Source organism: Hemicordylus capensis, chromosome 1 (assembly GCF_027244095.1).
Source record: "Hemicordylus capensis ecotype Gifberg chromosome 1, rHemCap1.1.pri, whole genome shotgun sequence".
NCBI lineage: Eukaryota > Metazoa > Chordata > Lepidosauria > Squamata > Cordylidae > Hemicordylus > Hemicordylus capensis.
In genome coordinates, this window is record NC_069657.1 from 70,044,174 (window position 1) to 70,063,932 (window position 19,759).

Consider the following 19,759-nt stretch of genomic DNA (forward strand, 5'->3'; position numbering starts at 1 on the left):
CACAAACAGGATACCAAATAGACAACATAAATTTATTGTCTCGCTTACCTTGGCCAATAATCTGAAATCTGTCTAAATTAACAGGGGACATTACAGTACTGGGCTTCTAGAACAGTAAGTGGTGATTAATTTCTTCTAGCTATAGGATATACCTATACTAGCTATAGCTAGTATCCTATAGTATACTATACTAGTATAGCTAGTATAGGTTGCCTTTGCTCACTTTTTAATTGCCTCTGTCCTCCTAAGCCATCCAGGAGGCCAAAATTCAACCTCAGTCTTGGCATCCTTAAGACCGTGTGTGTGTGTGTGTGTGTGTGTGTTTAAAGCAAAAACAAAAACACTAGATCCCAAGAAGAAGACTAGACTAGAACTCCTCTCCGACTTTCAGATTGAACACCAGCAACAGCCACTGAAGGGATACTGTTCTAGGGCTAGAGAGGGCCAGTTGCTCTCACTCTGCTAAATATAAGAGAGAATCGCCACTTTAAGAGGTGCCTCTTTGCTCCGTTAGCAGCAGACTATCCTAAGCCCCTCCTTGGCTTCAGGAATTCTTTGCTGTTTGTATTGGTGATATTAGAATAGCAAGGAAGAGGCAGTCAATTCAGGGAGCCCTGAGAAGGTGATTGTGCCCGTAAGAATCAGGACACTAAAAGATCTTGTCATATTTATTACCTGCACTTGTTTTTACAGCTGTGGTACTCACAGGTCAGCAATACCACTTGTCTGTTAATTCTCTTATCTCTAAGAGGAGAAGATTTCCATAGCTTTTCTCTTTTTTACAGCTTGCAGAGTAGGAGGCAGAGGGCAGCAGTCTCCCACTGCAAAAAGCTGTGGCGTGGATTATTTTAATTTGCCTGGATTTTCAAGGCACGATGTGTGCGCAGGGACCTGTCTGCATCGCCACTTTCCCTTTCTGGGAACATTTTCACCTTTTCAGAGAGTGCCTGGGGCTTCTTGATTGATCCCTATGAAACGTGTGGGCCAATTTACTCCTGATGCACCCTTGTTCTCAAATTTGGGGCTCCCGTCCTGCTGTTTTGGTCAGGTGTAAATACCTTTCCGCCCATTTTTCCTGCTATTCAATCTCTTTTACACTGAGGTGTTTGTCGCTGGTAAGATGCCAAAGGTTGTCTGCAGACTCTGTCTGTGCATGTTCTTGAAAATTACCGCACCTCTTAGTAGGCAGCACTTTTGACAAATAGAAGCCTGTTTTCAGCTGTGAAGCGGAGTGCTGTCCTTTACTCAGAAACCTTAATTTAACAGAGAAACCCTTCTACTTTCATGGCTCAGCAGCAGCAACTACTTGAGTTCCCCTAAGGGAATCAGCCTTCAGTTTTAATTTAGAATAGTTCAATCATTCTCCTCTTCTCATTTTTCCTAAGAAGCTGAAATCAGAGCCCTTTGGTTATTCAGCTCTGTGTGTGGTGTCCGGATGAAATGCAAAAATCTTAATATTGGTTTGGTACTTGACTGTCCCATTCACTTTGTAGATAGGACAGAAATATGGCAGCAGCCATGCCCATTCAGTGGCAGCCACCATGCTATGTACATATCCCAGGTGTTTGCTATTGGTGCATGAATGTCAAACACAAGAAAGCGTTCTCGGCTAAACCAACAGATTGTGACTAAATCCTAAAGATCTTGCTTGTAGTCTCCTGGTTTACAGGAGTCTTCTTGCTCTGTGTTGTGAGTTTGAGAGATGTTTGGTCAAACTGTGGAGTATGAACTAACAATATGGGCGCTATCTATATGGAAGCTAAAGAAAAGCAGAATTGGGGAGCATTAATAGGTTCAAGAATCCTACCACTATTCGTAGGCAACAATTTTGACTGACTCTGGTTTCTAACCCTGTCATAAGCTGTTCATGCATTTCTCTTCCCTACTTGACAAGCATAGGAACTAGAATCTTGCTTTTAAGGGGCGGGGGATGCACCAAAAACACTAAAAAAATAAAAATAAAGAAGCAGCAGCAGCTTTGATTCTTAAGACTGGCCAGAAGTTCCGACAGTTCTAGCTCTGGATGGTGACCTGTTATATAAACTGTTGTGGTGGTAGAGGAGGAGAACTGGACAAGGAGCCCAAAGTTATGTCCTAAAACTAGAATGCCATTCTTATAGCCTTATGAACAGCGAGATACTCTGCAGTACAATACTTTGCTTCAGATGGTCATGCTTAGTCATTCAGGAGTGCTTTACAATCCATCCTCTTATGAATCATCACAATAATCCTCAGAGGTTGCATTTTATCCCTAAATGACCATGCTTGAGCACCGTGTCTTCCCCTTTCCCCACCCTGCCTCTCCTTGTAGACAGCTGCAAATCTCTGGACCAGCTGAGCCTCACAATCCCTGTGGCAGGGCACCCTGCTTCACCTGCCCACCCACTCTCAGGATGTCCGGTACCCAGCGTGCCACCAGCTGCAGAACCTGTTCCTCATCTGCAGACGCCCAACTCGGAGCCCCAGACTCTGGCCCGCGAATGCCCACAGAGCTCCAAGCCCCCCAGTGGCTCTAAATCTGGCCTCCGTAATACTACCAGCTGTTTACATGTGTCGGACAGCAAAACAGTCGGGAGCCACTCTCATCCAAAGCAGCAGCGCATCAACCGGAGGAGAGCCACAAATGGCTGGATACCGATTGGAGCAGCCTCTGAGAAGGCTGTCTACGTTGTGGTAAGCACTGTGCCAATGGCTGCTTTTCTGTGTGCATGTAGAACTGTTGGGCATATAGTAAAGTCAGCAAAGGAAGGTAAGGAAGCAAAAGGGTATAGGTTTTGCCAAGCTTGTTAGTGTCAAAGTCTCTTTGGCTCTCGGCCAGAAATCCCCACACTTGCCTCTCTGTGTTGGGAGAATCTTCTGGCTCCAATAACTGCTGGTCAGCCTTGGGCATTCAGAGCCTGGTTAGCAAGCACAGCGACATGCCATGTGGCATACTGGGATGGTGATGCAAGACGGCCCGTCATTGCTTGCCCTTGCAACTTTGTGGACTCTGCTGAAAACACAAGACAGTCAGAAAGTTCTTCAAAAGGCATTTTTCTCAGGAAGAAGATTAGGACAGTTCAGAATAACAGATACTTAATAAGAAAAATGAAAGGTTGTAGAAATAAGGTATTTGGAGTATGAACACTGGACTACAACAAATCTGGAATTTGTCGTGCTTCAGTAGGAGGGACAAATACCAGGGGAGACAGCCATCCCCTCTCCTTAGAGAGAGACTGGCCTTGTGTTATTTAATAGTGCTAAATGTAAATGTAAGTGCTATAGTGCTAAACAATTTTTTTCCTGAATTCTGGCTTTCTTATCAAGGCAATTGTTACAAGGGCAGCAGGGGGGAAGCTAGTATGTTATACTTATTCATATGAACATAGAAAGCTGCCATATACTGAGTCAGACCATAGGTCCATCTCACTCAGTATTGTCTACAGAGACTGGCAGCGGCTTCTCCAAGGTTTCAGGCATGAATTTCTTTCAACCCTATCTTGGAGATGCCAGGGAGGGAACTTGGAACCTTCTGCTCTTCCCAGAGCGTCTCCATCCCCTAAGGGGGAGATCTTACAGTGCTCACACATCAAGTCTCTCATTTGTATGCAACCAGGGTGGACCCTGCTTAGCTAAGGGGACAAGTCATGCTTGCTGCCACAAGACCAGCTCTCCTCATTCCTATGGTTCTTCATGATCTGCTGAGGGCCACTGTGGCTGGAGAGGATAGGAGTTGTAGTCCAACAGCATCTGGGGACCCAAGATTGGGAGCAGAGTTCCCTCTAAGGCGTGCACACAAGTGCGCACTGACAAGTTTTTAAAAGTCTGCTCAGTTAATTTTAGATCATGCTCAGGTTGAATCAGGAAGGTTCCACTCTGAATGCATGTGCACACACTGCCTTGATACTGCCTCTCAGAATAAAACTCATTCCACCCACAGATGAAAAAAATTAGAAAGAACACTGATTGGGAGTGCCTGTTATAAAGCATTTCCCGCTCTCTTTAACTAGCAAGGTTCCCAGAGTGATGTATAAAATCAATAACAAAAGACCATTAAAACAATAAGGCCACAGTCTCACAACCAGAATGAAAGTGGTTAAAGAGTTAGTCACAATCGCCCAGCCCACTTCGGTATTGTGAGAACCTGGAATTTTCTGGGCAATCCCACTTAAATTGCTGTGACTAACCAGCATTAACCAGGATCCAATTGTAAGGAAATTCTGGGTTCTCATAACATGCTCCCTCGGAGCGTACAGGGCTTGCCAGTCATGGTTAACTCTTTAACCTTGATTGTTCTCATCGTGAGAATGTGGATTAAGTCTTTGGGGGGAGTGAAGTCTTTTTACCTTGATGGCTTCCTCTGCTCACTTGGTCAGTTGGGGGTGCTACTAACATATGAGGGAAGGAAGGGCCTGGTTCCAACTGGAGAAGAGCAACAGGTGAAGAGGGTGATGGCAACCCTTAGCCTTATTGGCAGCTCTCTTTTCTCTCTCCTTGAAGGACAGGTCAGCTGACTCATTACTAGTGTAGCCATTTCCACATTACAACATGAACCAGTTTCCATACTCTCCATTTGGACTCTCAGCTTGCAAATAAAAAGGAGTAAAGTGAATGTCTGCCCTTATCTTGAACAGTGTTGCAGGAAGAAGCATCCCATTATAAGTGGACTGCACTGTCTGCTTTTCTGCCCCAGAGAAGGTCCAGCCCACCCATTATCTTAATGGGGACTGTGGCTCAGTGCAAGACTGCAGTGTTAAACACTAAAGCTGCCTACCTTTTCCAGGACTGCTTTCCTAACAACCAGTGTGAGCAAACGGAAGTCACTTGGAACATTTTTCCCCCTCCGTAGGTTTAATAATCGTGGCCTTTTAACTGAGCAGTCTGTTTTGCTTCTGAAATTAACCTGCTGAGATGGAAGATGCATTATGTGGTTCTGTACACTGCGGCTTCTCCATGCGTTCTCTGGCAGCAAAGGCACACCCTTTTTGGCAGAGAGCTTTCTTCTTGGGTGTAGGTGAATTAGAGGAAGCTGGTGTTGGTTTCTAAATGTTGTGTTGCAGCCTCACTTTTTTCCTCTTGGCGCTCTCTTGTCAATATTTGTAGAATGAACCAGAGCCAGCTGTTCGGAAGAGTTACCAGGCTGTGGAGAGAGATGGAGAAATCATCCGGGTCCGAGACACAGTCCTCCTGAAATCAGGGCCGCGAAAGAAGTCGATGCCTTATGTGGCAAAGATATCTGCTTTATGGGAAGACCCCAAAACAGGTATTGGATTGGCAAAATGACTATATGATGATCTCTTGCATTGAAGGCTGGGGAGGAATGGCAAGGGATGTGATGGGGCTCATTCAATGAGCTAAAACTGCATTTGCTTATATAGGAACTGCAAAGTTAGAAGGGGAAGGTCCTCCTGTCCTTCTTGCTCTCTGCACAACATTTATATCCCCCTCTTCCTCCAAGGAGCCCAGAGGGGTATGAGGTAGGTTAGGCTGAGAGATTAGTGACAGACCAGATTCACCCAGTGAGCGTTATGGCTGACCAGGGATTTGAACTCAGGTCTCCCTGGTCCTAGTCCAACTCTTTACCATTAGACCACACTGGCTGTCTTAACAAGGCCATCCAAAATGCAATGTATTAACAAGGCTGTCCACACTATAAGATGGCAGAAGGGATCCATCTGTCTATTTGCCATGCTGGAGGTCCCCATGGGGCAAAGAATAGCTTTGGTTAAACCATGTGCAAATTATTCAGGCAAGTGTATTGTTTTTATGATGATGAAAAAAATTGAGGTCAGGCCTGGAGAGAAGACCCTGGTGATTCCAGACGTGGAGATAAGCTGACCAGCGAGAGCCATCTGGCAAGCCACATCTAACCCCTGCCCTGGGCTCCACCCCCCCCTCTCTCTCTCTCTCTTTTTTGCAGCCCCCCCATTTCACCCAACTCCAGGGTTCATGCAGACATCTGAGCAGTTTTCTCGTTTTACATAAGGTGTCTGCAGAATTAGTAGAGGCACCTTGTGCAGTGCATGAGACACCCCTCCTGACCCAGCAGGTGCCTTGCATGGCAAGAGAGGCTACCCTGGAAGGTGCTGCAATAACTGGAGGCCTCCTCTGGGGCCAGACTTGAGGCAGCAGCACTTCAGAGCTGCCCAGCACACCTCTCTCTATCTGTTTAGTCGTGTCTGACTCTCGGTCACTCTATGGATCAATGCACTCCATGCCATCCTATCTCGTACAGCTTCCTTTAATTTTTATAATATCCAGCCACCAAGTACAAGGCCATCCCGGGCTCCTTCTCCCGCTGATCATTCCCAGCATAATTGTCTTTTTGAGTGAATCAGTTTGCATGACATGACCAAAATATGTCAGTTTGGTAATCTTAGCTTCTAGCGATATTATTGGTTTAACTCAATCTAAAACTTCCTTATTAGTAATTCTTGTTGTCCATCGGATACGCAACAGTCACCTCCAACACCACATCTCGAAAGCCTCCATCCTTCTCCTATCTGCCTTCTTCATAGTCCAAGTTTCACAGCCATATGTGGCTATTGGCAATATTATTGCATTAACTAATCTGTATTTGGTCAGGAGACTAACCAAGCACACCTCCTGGCCCTAAATGAGGCCACCACTGAGGCTTCTGCAGTGTCGCCAAGGCCTCAGAATCATCCCCTCCCTTAACACAGTGGGAGGGCTCTTGAGCATCAGTGGCGAGAGCCTCTCCAGTCAAGGTGAATGCGGGGTGGGTGATAATGTTACGGCCGCGGACCAAAACACCACCATCCCGCCTTAAGAAGTTGGCCATCCCTTTGCAATCAAAACTGCTTCACTCACCTATTTCAGAGCACTGCATCCAATGAGTGGTCATCTCTGCAGTGCAGAGGAGATACAGCAAGAGAGGCTTTATATAGCGATCCTTGAGCTGACTTAGTTCACATATCGGTCTCTGGAGCTGTGATTTCTGATTGTTGGCTCAGCCCTAATACTTGGGAATATTTGCCCTGGAAACACTTGTACCATTCTGCTGACTCTAACATCTTAGCAACAGCTGCTCCCACGTGATTTTGTAGCAGCCAGAATGTCATGAACCTCTAATTAGGCTAATGTTCTTTGCAGACGGGGAAATGGTATAAAGCTCTGATTTCTGCCTGCTTGATAGTCTTGCTACCAGCAGCTAGCATTCTGCTGCACTGCAGGTGGGCAGAAGAAGAAGAGAAATAATTTGGGGCGTTGAGTAGCGGCTTTCTTCATGAACTGGGGTTGTTGCGCCATCAGCAATCTAGTTCTGGAGTTGGAGGGGGGAATTCTGTCACTTGCTGGAGATGGCGCAGCAAGATTTCAGAGTTAGAGTCCAAGAGCTGCTGTATAAAAAGCATGAGATTCTTCCAGTGTGTGACAAAGGAGGGATACTGTACAATTATTCCTGGGTTTTTCTAACAGCCTTTGTTAGTAAGAGGGAAGGTTGGAATCCAGGAGTTCTTCGATCATACTTGGAGCCACAGCTGAGTTGTTTTTCTCCAAAACCATACAGCCAGCCACTGCCGTTCCTTTCCCACCATACATTCATTTACCACCCGGAGAATCTCAGCAACATGAAGGAAGCCCAAGCAGCCAGGGCCAAGATGGTTTCTCAAAGCTGAGCTGACTTGGACTTCAACCGTTCCACTTTGGAAAAATTATGACCCTTCATGGTTGATAATTTGAAGAGTGAAGCCACACACTACACTTCAAGTGCAGTGCAGCACTCTTGGGAAGCGCCTTCACCACATCCTGCTGATTTTCCTCTGGAGTTGAGCTCAGCGGGATCATGGTTCTGTAAATCTGAAGAAACGCTGGCTGGTTAAAATTGTTGGTTGGGGTGGGTCGGCTTCTGTCATACCATGAAGATGCCTCCCCCACCCCACCCACTCCCAGTACTCTGAGCAGGAAATGGACAGACAATCTAAAGCCTTCTGGGGTGGGGGAAAGGCCAGCTCGAGGACTAAGATGGCATTGCCATAACTGATACTGTTTTAATTGTTTTAATGTTTTTAGAATATCATTTTTATTTTTTTTTAAAAAATTGCTGTGTTTTAAATTTTGTTTTGTTTTGTTTTCAATTAACATTTTATCTTTGTTTTTATTTGGTTGTAAACCACCCAGAGACATAAGTTCTGGGCAGTATAAAATATGTTAAATAAATAAATTCAACTAAGTGGTGTCCACACTGGCCATTGCACTTGTGAAGACTAGCTTATCCTGCAGCTAATGGATGTGCTGGAATTTCTTCTCTGCCTGCCTCTAGTAGTAAGGAATTATTATTTTTTTAATGTACCTTATCATCTTTCAGGGGAGCTGATGATGAGCCTCCTGTGGTATTACAGACCGGAGCACACTCAGGGAGGCCGCAATCCTAGCATGCATCAGGTGAGCTGTGCTTGTCTGTGTGATGTTAAGGCAAAGGTTGGTGTAGAGCCACTTCTTGGCAGGAAGGAAAGAGAGTAACTCTACACATGTCCTTGGGCATTTCAGAACAGCTGAAGTTCGCTTTTGTTTAGTCAGGCCACCTCTTTCTGTACATGTGACCAGCTTAGTTTAGTGAAGTTATATATTTTGAAAAGTAACCTGAGTTAGGACTGTCAAAACTTGACCACCACTCTGCCGCTTTGTCCCCCGCAACTTGATGACAACCCTCCCCCATTGTTTCATCCCCCAAAACTTGACAATTTTACACTCAACTCTAAGGTAGATGGGGGGAGGGGGAGGGAAATGTTTTATTACGAGGAAATGATTTTATAATTGCTTTGTCATAATGTATGTTTTTCAGACAAGATGAAGGTGGTTTTTTAAAATAAAAATCAATTAAAAACCACATTTAAGAACAAACAAAAAACAACCCTCTACAGCTTTGAACACATGCTGTGAAAGATTTGTCAGACCGGTTTAGAAACTGATACTAGTTCATATCCTAATTCAGTCATTTCCCCACTTTGCATGACTCAAAAGCTTTGCAAAAGACCAGACCTTAAAAGTGTACATGTTCACAGTAGAATTCTCATTAAAGACTGGACTTCCCCCTCAGATCTGTGCCTGTTGTATTACTGTATTTCTGTATTGTTTTATTGCACAGTAAATACAGGGATGGGGTGGTGGTATAACAATATATCTAAAAATCTTACTCTTTGGTTAATAGCACAGTTATGGGGAAACTGCAGGTTCTTCGACGTGGTCTCTGTCTTTTACACTAATGGGCTATGTGCCTGTGCAGAGACCTCGTTGGAACCTAACAAGCTCAATTCTCCAGCTTTGGGCGAGAACCCTTGCCCCCAGCTGCTATATGCGGCTATGCCACTCCTCATCCCCTCAGTCTTTCGTCGTCCACTCTTCAGTCAACATCGTGGAATCTGCAGCTCGGCAACGAGTAGGATTAATATCTATCCCCTTGTTGTTTTTCTTCCTGCTTTCTTTCTATCTTCCTTTATTTCTTATTTTTCACATAGTTGCGCTTTTTATTCTTGATGTTTTGTTTTTCACGGGTTTTCTCTCTCTTTGGAGCTCCAGTCCTAGCTGGGACGGAGCGTGGTGGCCAGCCGGCCTATGGCATTTATGCCGAGCACGACAAACTTCAAGAAATGCCCCAGTGGTGGCTTTCTTGCAGGAATGAGGGTTACAGATCCTGCCATATTTGGACGATTGGCTCATCCTGGCGAGCACCAGACAAACGGTCCTGGATGCCTCGAGATGGTTGTGGATACCTTGCAGGCTCTGGGTTTCCAGATCAATTTCGAGAAATCTCATCTGGAACTGACCCGCAGGATACAGTTCATAGGGCTGATTTTTGATGCGGCCTTGGAGAAGGTCTTCCTCCCGGACACCCGCATACATACTCTCAGGAGGCTGGCCTCCGTTTTTCTAGCCAGAGGCCCACAGACTATGTACTTGGTGCAGCACTTGTTGGGGCATATGGCGGCCACCACTTACGTGCTTCCTCAAGCATGCCTTTGAATGCGCATCATTCAAAGGTGGTTCTTGGATGTATTCGATCCCCTTCGGGATCCGGCTCGGTGGGTGCGGGCGACTGTGGCATGGTGCGCCAAGATTCACCATCTGAACATCGGCGCCCCTTTCCAGGCTTCCTGGTCATGATGGGTGATTACGACCAATGCGTTGGAGCTCAGTTGAGGGGGGCACACCTGGACAGGTTTCACCTGAGTGGACATTGGTCCCCCAGGGAGAGGACCAGGCATATCAACTATTTGGAGTTGTTGGCCATATTCAGTGCACTCAAAGCATTCTTGCCAGCAATTGCGGGTTGCTCAGTAACGATCCAGACGGAAAATATGATGGTGAAAGCCTACATCAATCAACAAGGCAACACGTCTTCGAGGAGCCTTCTGTTCCTGTCCCTGGACCTTTGGCACTGGTGTGTGGCACACGCGGTGTTGCCTCAGGCAGTTTACATCCAGGGTTCCCGGAATGTCCAGGTGGACACGTTGAGCCAGATGATGATGGTCTCCCACGAATGGACCTTGGACCACGGTGTTCTTAGGAATGTACTTGCAAAGTGGGGTGTTCCGGCTCTGGATCTATTTGCTTCCAGGGACAATGCTCGCTGTGCCCTTTATTGCTCCAGGGGAGGGGAAAGCAAGGGCTCTTTGGACGATGCCTTCGTCCTGTCTTGGATGGGCCCTCTAATGTATCTCTTTCCTCCCTTCCCCCTCATTCCAAGGGTGCTGAGCAAACTGAGGGTGGACTGGGCCAGGGCCATCCTGATAGCCCCTTGGTGGCCCAGGAGGCCTTGGTTTCTGGCCCTGCAGCGGCTGGCGGTAACTTGGATGCCCCTCCCCACTCTGCCGAATCTGCTGTCACAGGAGGGAGGTTGGGTGCTCCACCCGGATGTTCGGCCCCTTCAGCTGACAGCCAGAAAGGTCCTGCCGACTTCCCACTGAGGCCCAAGGACATTTTGCTTGCAGCCAGAAAGCAGTCCACGCGAAAATCCTATGACCATAAGTGGACTCACTTCTTTTGCTTCTTTACATGGGTTTGATGCGTTTAACCCCTCTGTGCAGGATGTATGTACAGATCTGCTTTCCCTTAAGGAGTCTGGTCTAAAGCTTTTGTCCCTTAGGGTACATTTGGCTGCCATTTTGGCACATTCCCTGTCAACTCGGGCTTCATTGTTTAAAGACTCGGTGGTTAAGAGTTTCCTTGAAGGGTTTGTCCCATGTTGTTCCAGAACCTGTTATGTCCCTAGTCTGGTATCTGTGTTGTTTTGGCCGGCTTGCTACGCCCTCCCTTTTAGCCTTTGGCCTCGATGGACCCCCGTCTCCTGACCTGGAAAGTTGCCTTTCTGGTGGCCATCACCTCCACTAGGAGGGTGAGTGAATTGCGGGCCCTGAGGGTTGATCCGCCTTACCTTCAATTCAACAAAGACAAGGTGGTGCTCAGGCTGGATGTCCAATTCCTTCCTAAGGTGGTCTCTATGTTTAATCGTTCTTTGCCACTCACTCTGCCTGTGTTTTTCCAGAACCCTTCCTCTGATGCAGAGTGTAGGTTACATTGTCTGTACATTAGGAGAGCATTATCCTTCGATGTCCAGAGATCTGCTAAGTGGAGGAAAACTCCCTCCCTGTTTGTTCTGTATGATGGACCCCGTAGGGGTCTCCAAGTTTCTGCTCAATCCATGTCCAGGTGGATAGTCTTGACAGTTGAGCTCTATTATAAATTGGCTCATAAGCAGTTGCCTACTACAGTTAAAGGACACTCGGTCAGGTCTGTGGTGGCCTCTGTTGCCTTTGATCATGCAGTTTTCGTGGACGCTGTCTGTCAGGCAGCTACTTGGGCTTCGCCCCACTCATTTATCCACCATTATGCTATTGTTGCCAGGGCGTGGAATGATGCTGTATTTGGCAGGAGTGTCCTGCAATCCATTTTCAATTGATGTACTTGTTTCTGAAATAAATACTTTGGGCAGATTACATATTGCCTCTGTTTCTTCCCTACTCCTTGGGTGCTAGCTTATGTGCCCATCGGTGTAAAAGACAGAGACCACCTCAAAGAACTACAGGGTGCTTACCTGTAACTGGTTCTTCTAGTGGTCATCTGTCCTTTTACATGCCCTCCCGTCCTCCCCGTGGTGTCTCCTGAAGCCGGACTCCGTGACTGAGGGGATGAAGAGTGGTGCAGCTGCATATAGCGGCGGGGGGGTGGGGTTCCTGCCCAAAGCAGGAGAATTGAGCTTGTTAGGTTCCAACGAGGTCTCTGTGCAGGCGCATAGCCCATTGGTGTAAAAGGACAGATGACCACTAGAAGAACCAAAGAGGGCATGCCCTCAACTCCTGCCTGTGGGCTTCCCAGCAGCATCTGGTGGGCCACTGTGTGAAGGCCTTGGGCCTGATCCAGCAGGGCTGTTCTTATGTGCAAAGGGCTGGTGGCACTTGCCTCTGGCAAGGTGATTTGTGGATGCCTGCCTTCTCTTGATGTGTTCTCCTTCTTTCAGTTACCCCTGCTAAATGAGTAAAGGACACCTTTTCAAGGGGTGATTCTCTTATATTTTGCAGGGGGAGAGCAAGTGGCCCTATCCAGCCCCAGCACAGCATCCTTCCATCTGCCTTACGTTTCTTTTTAGACTGTGAGCCCTTTGGGGACAGGGGACCATCATCTTTTTTCTATGCAAACTGCTTTGAGAACTTTGGTTGAAGAGTGGTATATAAATATTCGTCGTCGTAGTGTGGGGTTGAAGAGTTGGTGATACATTTCTGGAATGCATGCTTGTCTCTTTAGCTTGATAGCCTGCATGGTCATATTAAAAATGTATATTCAGTCCCAAGGGTGGTTTGGGGAAGTAACAATGCAATTTAAACTACTTAGATTCCAGCTGAATTGACTCCATTAGCCTTGGCTGCTAGAAAGGCAGCAAGAACCAGAGGCAGGACCAGAAGGTCAAAAATGGGAGCCCCATAAGTAGTGTGCCTGTGGTCTGTTTTTCAAAGGCTAGACTCTTGTTTAAAACATATCTTAGTTGAGTGAGTATAAGTACTGATATAGGGTAGCCCACAATGTTTTGTATTTTATTTCTAACATGCTTTTCTTCATACCAAGAGTCCGAGGTGATGTGGAAGTTCTTTAAATATATATAGTCAGGCTTAAAAAAACAAGAACAAAAAATATTTATATACCACTTTTCAACAAACGTCTCTAAAGCAGTTTACAGGGAGAGAGAGATCTCTCTCCCCAAAGGGCTCACAATCTTAAAAGAAACATAAGATAGACACCAGCAACAGTCAGTGGAGGTACTGTGTTGGGGGTGGATTGTGCCAGTTACTCTCCTCCTACTAAATGAAAAGAAAATAGAAAACCCTGTGGTATCATTTACAAAAACCTAAGTAACAACATCCAGACCAGTCTTGACTAAAACCATTAAAATCAATGGGACAAGTTAGTTATGACTGACTAACGTCTCATTAATTTCAATGGGACTTAGTCTTGACTACCTTAGTTGGGATGTTGCCCAAAATATTTTTCATCCGTACAAAATAGGGAGAAATAAAGTTTTTAAGTTATTGAAGCAAAGTGACCTCATTTCTGGTTATATACGTTTACTTTACTGTTACCTGAAATGTTTCAATGTTGGGACTTTAATAGGCCAAGAAACCTCCTGGATGTTGGTACTGGAGTAAAGCTGCAACCCTGTGTGTGCTTACTGAGGAGTAATCCCCTTTGAATTTGGTTCAGAGCTGCACAACATTGGCCCTCCAGATGTTGATGAATTACAACTCGTGTCATCCCTGACTGTTAGCTGCAGTGCCAGAGGGAATGATGGGATTTGTAGTCCAACAGCTGGAGGGCTGAAACTGTACAGCCCTGATGTAGTTGGACATACTTCCCCAAAAAAACATGCATAAGATCTCAATGTTAAACTCCCAAACAGTTAAATGAGGACCTCAGACCAAGCACTTGATTATCTACAAAAGATGATGTCACATCACTAAATGTATTCTGTGGAAATATGCCCACCAAATTTATTGCATAAAATGAGCATTTAGCAAAAGTGTACATGTTGTAACAGACCACAGACGCAAGTACACAGAATGACTTCTCATCTTGTGCTGGGAGTCTTGCTTAACATTATGGTGGTCCTCATCATGTGTCCTCTTCCAGAACGAAATCTTTGCATCCCGACATCAGGATGAAAACAGTGTTGCCTGCATTGAGGAGAAGTGCTATGTTCTGACCTTTGCAGAGTACTGCAGGTAGGTGGTGCTCTTTACTTGCATTTGCTTTCGTCTCAATGCTCCATAATATCCTTCCACAGAACAGCAGTGCCTTGTTCCCAGCATGCTTGTTCCTAGTCTGCTCTTCTACACTTGTGGATGGATTTGTTTTGTCCTCCTCTCAGCAGTTGTCACGCTTCTTTAAGGCAGCTGTTTTTCCTGGCTTCTTCTTGAAAGGCGTGAGAGCAAACACGGTAACAAAATGTTACTTGAGTTGGCTTCCTCACGTTTTGCTTTTGAAATGGCCCACTCCTTGTCCATCTGCCTGCCCACCAGCACTCTAGTGAATTTTGCAGGAGTTGGGAAACTGTCAACTTCATAAAATTAGCATTGGACTTCTGTGCAATTTATAATTGCCAGTCAAACCCTCAACAAAATCCCACCCACACTGAAGACAGCATAAGAATCTTTCCGCCAGTAGAGAAATGTAAGCTTACAGTTACCATTCAAGAAGGAATGGTAATAGAATGTTTTGTGTGTTTAAGTGTCTAAACTTCTGTGTATTAAGTCACTCCATCTTGTTTTGTGCCAGTTAAAGATGGAGAACTTATCTGGGTAATTTTGCAGTTATCAGAATTTGTTTTTGAAGTCTCTCTTCAAAAAGCCAAAAGCCTTCGTTTTGCTATTGTTAAGTCCTAAATTAATCCTTTCCCATCTAGCCTGTTGGATTAGAGTGGTTGTCATATAGGAAACATATGAGAATAAAACTGTCCACTTTCTGCTAAGAGTCCTTTTTCATAAGAACCTCCTACTGAATCAATACTGGTGGGTGGGTCTGAATAGCTCACTATGAGATTGCCTTCTGAAATGCCTTATGTAAAGGCAATATATACATTTTAAAAATTAAACTGGTTTGCACTGATAGACTTGCCAGAAAAAGAGCAGGTGGGGGCTCCTTCTGACCAGTTCCAGCCAAGTGACTGAGCCTGCCTGTGCCAGCCCTTCCCCTTCATCAACAGAACACATGTACTTGTATGTCCCGCACAGTGGATCAGTTCTTTCCTGTGCACTATAGACCCATATAGCCCTGCTCTCATTTTCCCCATTGGATCTCCCATAAAGACAGACAAAGCCAAGACTGCTGAGCTGGTTATGGGCTTTAACCAGCTTGGCAGTCTTGACTTTGCTTGTCTTTGTGGGGAGACATGATAGAGGTCTATAAAATTATACATGATGTGGAGAACGTGGATAGAGAGAGGTTTTTTATCCTCCTTCTCACATAACACTAGAACCAGGAGTCATCCCATGAAATTGATTGCCAGGAAATCTAGGACCAACAACAGAAGTACTTTTTCAACAAGACATAATCAACTTGTGGAATTCTCTGCCACGAGAACAACCTGGATGGCTTGAAGAGGGGTTTGGATAACTTCATGGAGGAGAGGTCTATCAACGGCTACTAGTCGGAGGGCTAAAGCCACCTCCAGCCTCAAAGGCAGGATGCCTCTGAGTACCAGTTTCAGGGGAGTAATAGCAGGAGAGAGGGCATGCCCTCAACTTCTGCCTGTGGGCTTCCCAGCGGCATCTGGTGGGCCACTGTGCGAAACAGGATGCTGGACTCGATGGGCCTGATCCAGCAGGGCTTTTCTCATGTTCTTACGTTTCCCTTCCGGGAGGCTCAGACAGAGCTTGTTTGCTTCAGGGTTAGAAAGGCACACAATCATTTTGAGTGTTACTAATACAACAGGTTCCCCACCACCACTCAGTGGGTGCCTGAGAAGCGAAGGTGCTGTGTTGTGATTGACTTAACTGTCTTGCAGATTTTGTGCCTTGGCAAAGCGTCGAGTTGAGGGGATCCCAGGCAAGAAAACAGTGATGGTTCCTCCATCGGAAGAGTATTCCACCCCGGCACATCGCAAGGTGCCGGAGGACACTGATCCTGAGTTGGTTTTCCTCTGCCGCCACGTCTACGACTTCAGACATGGCCGCATCTTGAAGAATCCACAATAATGGAGCTCTGCGGCTGTGGGGTTAACAAGTGTCGACGGAGAGCCAAGGGCAGGCTGACCTCATTGTCTGTGTGTGCTCCTCCTCCTCCTCCTCCTCCTTCCGGAGCACTGCCCACTGGCACAGAACAGAATGCCTAAGTGTGCGCTCTTCTGCATTTGGGAGCAGTTTTCCTGTTAAGGCAGATGTTCAAAGCACAGCACTTCATATAAAGAACATAAATTGAAATATATATCTATAGAGAAATGTGTGTGAGTGTATATAGATATAGGTACTTGCTTCTGTAAATCTATATCTATATGTACAATGAGCTTCATATATTGGGGTGGGGGTGGGAGGGAGAAGGGAGGATGGTCCAGGAGATAAAAGCCAGTAAACTAAATCCAGAGCCAATCTTGTGGGGATGGTTAGAACATACAGAACGGAAACGTCAGTGCAGGGATTAATCAAGCTTTGATAGGTCCCTGGTCTTGTGTCCTAATATGAAGAGGAAGGACAGAGACCCTTTTGGCTGGTTTAATACTTGAGGTTGGAGAGGAGCATCTTTCTCCTGGAGACATTAATGTAGTGCGTGAGTATCCTTCTCACATGCTGAATATGGTTTTTTTGCAAGGGGAGTGGGACCATACTCAAGATAGGGTTGTTTGTGTTTTTTTGTTCTCTCCCCCCCGCCCCCCTGGTTGTCTAGTCAGGTTAGGGCTTTCCCGGGTGGCTCTGAACTTCCTTCATCTCCAAAGCAGGACATGAGAAAGATATAATAGGATTACCTCACACCATTGTGAAAAGCTGCATATCTTTCTAAGGTTGTGGTCTGGGGCCACTTGCTCAGATGTAAGTTCCGTTGACATCGGTGGGACCCACTTCCAAGTAAATGCGATTAAGATCAGGATGTAAGAAAACAGAGCCCAACCTTAAGTATTGTTCCTGTCTGGGTGTGAGGAGGCACCTTTACTGCTGAAAAGCCCCCCAGAGTGTGAGGTTTAGGTGACAGCTGCTACAAGACTGATCTCTTTTCTCTCCAGAAGTCTTGAAAGGCATTCTTCCTGTTTGTAGGAATAGTTTATATTCTTTTCCATTCCCATTCAATTTTCTTTGCTCTCATTTTACAGACCTTGTAGAACTTGGATTTGCACACTCAAGTGTATTTGGGAGGGCTAGAAGCAGGGTTTAGAAATGACAGTGTATTGCTTGGGCTGTAACCTTCAAAACAGGCATCTTAACCTGACCAGCTTAGCCTGGCATGCTTTTGCCTGTCTACCTCTCTTCTCTCCCAACCCCGCAAAATCTCAAACACTGACATCAGAGAATGCCCACCTAGGCAAGACTCTTTGGCTCCCAAAAGGAACTGACCAATGAGAGATCTGCATTATTGAAAAACTGCTACCTGATTCCTACGGATACTTCTGCCTCTTGCCTTACATGTATAGCTCTTAGAAGTACTATAGTTTAGCTTTAACATAAAGCTATTTCAGTTAATTCTAAAGCAAACCAAAGGACAGCATAAGAAGAGTCCACTGAATCAGTCACACAAAGCTGGGATTCCATTTGTAGATTGCACTAATTCTAAAGAATGAGAATCAACACTGTATCAGTCCACGTACCTGCTGACGGCTGGAGTCGCTCACCTGAATTAGGGACCTGTGTTTTGGGGGGGTTCTGAACTAGTGTTAAATGATATAGAAGTGTTCCTACGGCTTTAATGTTGTCGTCTTTTTCAAGTAGAAGTAGCACTACCTGTACTTACCCATGGGCTGGAATCAAGAGTATTGCCACCTGAGCTCCATGCCTGCTGGCGTGGAGAAAGTAGCCCTACCATGTTCAGTTCCCTGTGCATTGACACAAGCGGTATCTACAGATTTGCTCTATGTACCAAAGAAGGGAAAGTGATGGAGTTGGGAAGGTCAAAGCCAGTAGTAGTGATCATGGTGGCCAACCTGGTCACAAAGGGATGGTTTCTACTGTGTTCTTGTGGAAAGTGACTTCTTCCTGCTACTAGGAGAAACCTCCCGCCCTACGTCTGAGCAAGAATCCATTGTTTATCCAAGTTTGCTAGTGCCAAAGTGATGGATTTATTTTTCGTAACCATTGCTTGGGCATGTAGAGGAGGATCTTGGAGTAATTAGTGCTACAAAGCACATCTTGTGACAGCACAGGAATGGAACAGGAACTTCCCTAAGACTCTTCACTCAAGCCAGTGAGAGCATTGCTGAGGAAAGGTTCTGGTCTGATACAAGGAAGGGTAGAACTGGCATCACTCTTGTGGTCTTAGTGGTAAGCAGGAGTGATTTGGGAGCAATATTGTAGGTTCTGTAGCTGCTGCCTGTTCTTCCATTTGCCTGGTTGAGGAGGGAATTGGGGTGGGGTGGGGTGGGGGGAGAGAGAGGAGCAACTGGAATAGGGAATGTTCCCATAATGATATGGGTAGGAATGTGTGTGTGAGAGGAGTTGGATAGTCTGATCTGTGCAGCATCAGATTTGGGATTCCTTTTTGCTGTGATACGGGGTGGGTGGGAGAGATGGAGCCATGTTGCTAGATATCCTCTCTTGCAAAAGGAGTGGTGTTCGTGGTGTAGTGATGGGAATCCTCAAAACATTTCAGACTTGAGTTCAGGGTGCTGCTGCCCTCTTGAAGTTCTGAAACGTAGCTCCAGAAACCAGAGTAACTTCCTAAAAACCTGATTTCTGCTGCTTCCTCCTCCACCTTTGTCCCAACTCCTCTCCAGGCAGGAAAAAAATAGCCCAAAAGAAAAATTGCCCAGGTTCTGGGGTAGGTGAGGTGCCCCGTTTCTGGAGAGGAGAAACCCCTCCCCTCCCCTGCTTCTGATATTGTCAGAATCTACTTCAGGCCAAGAATATTGTTTGAAGCAGGTGTTTTCAAACTTGATATCCCAGATGTTATTGGACTACAACTCCTATTATCCCCAGCCATGGTAGCCTTTTGGCCATTGTGGCTGGGGATTATGGGAGTTGTGGTCCCAACATCATCTGGAGACCCAAGTTTGAGAACCCCTGGTTTAAAGACTTGTGTGGTTTTATGCTGTTTTGCAGACAGCATGTAAATGATTTGAAATGTCTTATCTGAAATGAAAATATTTCATGCTTTTTTAATCTATTAGATATGGAAATATTTTTGAAACTGAAAATGCAGTCAGTAGAATTTAAATTGAAATGTAATACATGTAAAATATATTTTAGTTGATAATTTTGTAAAATGCACTTTTTTGTGTCTCTTCCCTTGTTTCCCAGATCTGTATTTCAGTGTTTACAGATGGAATGAGAACATTCCCTATACCCACCTTCTGTGAAAAAGATATATTAGAAGTAATTCTTAAAAATAAATTTGAAAAATTGTATTGATTTAGAAAACAGATGAAATTGCTTTGTGTTTTTTACCTGTTACTATGGTGTTGGGGACTTCTTGGTACAGGTTGAGTATCCCTAATCCAGACATCCGAAATCTGGAGTGCTCCAAAATCTGGAAACTACCACGGCGTGCACCCTCAGCACCAACTCGTAGCGGCTCAGCACCTTGTAACAAAACAAAACGCCTCAGCTCACTCGCTCGCTTTGGCGCTAGAGACTTT

General features: G+C 45.6%; 1 protein-coding gene across 3 annotated transcripts in view; it reads left to right on the plus strand.

Moving 5' to 3' along the window:
- The window catches only part of BAHD1 (bromo adjacent homology domain containing 1), a 92,692-nt gene extending 73,151 nt beyond the window's left edge, over positions 1–19,541 (plus strand). For all 3 annotated transcript variants that reach the window (XM_053283495.1, XM_053283494.1, XM_053283493.1), the window contains exons 3-7: positions 2,312–2,673; positions 5,083–5,242; positions 8,306–8,382; positions 14,116–14,207; positions 15,989–19,541. In XM_053283495.1, coding sequence (XP_053139470.1) covers positions 2,312–2,673; positions 5,083–5,242; positions 8,306–8,382; positions 14,116–14,207; positions 15,989–16,178 — 881 coding nt within the window. In that variant the 3' untranslated portion in view covers positions 16,179–19,541. The remainder of the gene's footprint in view (positions 1–2,311; positions 2,674–5,082; positions 5,243–8,305; positions 8,383–14,115; positions 14,208–15,988) is intronic.
- The last annotated feature ends 218 nt before the right edge of the window (positions 19,542–19,759 follow it).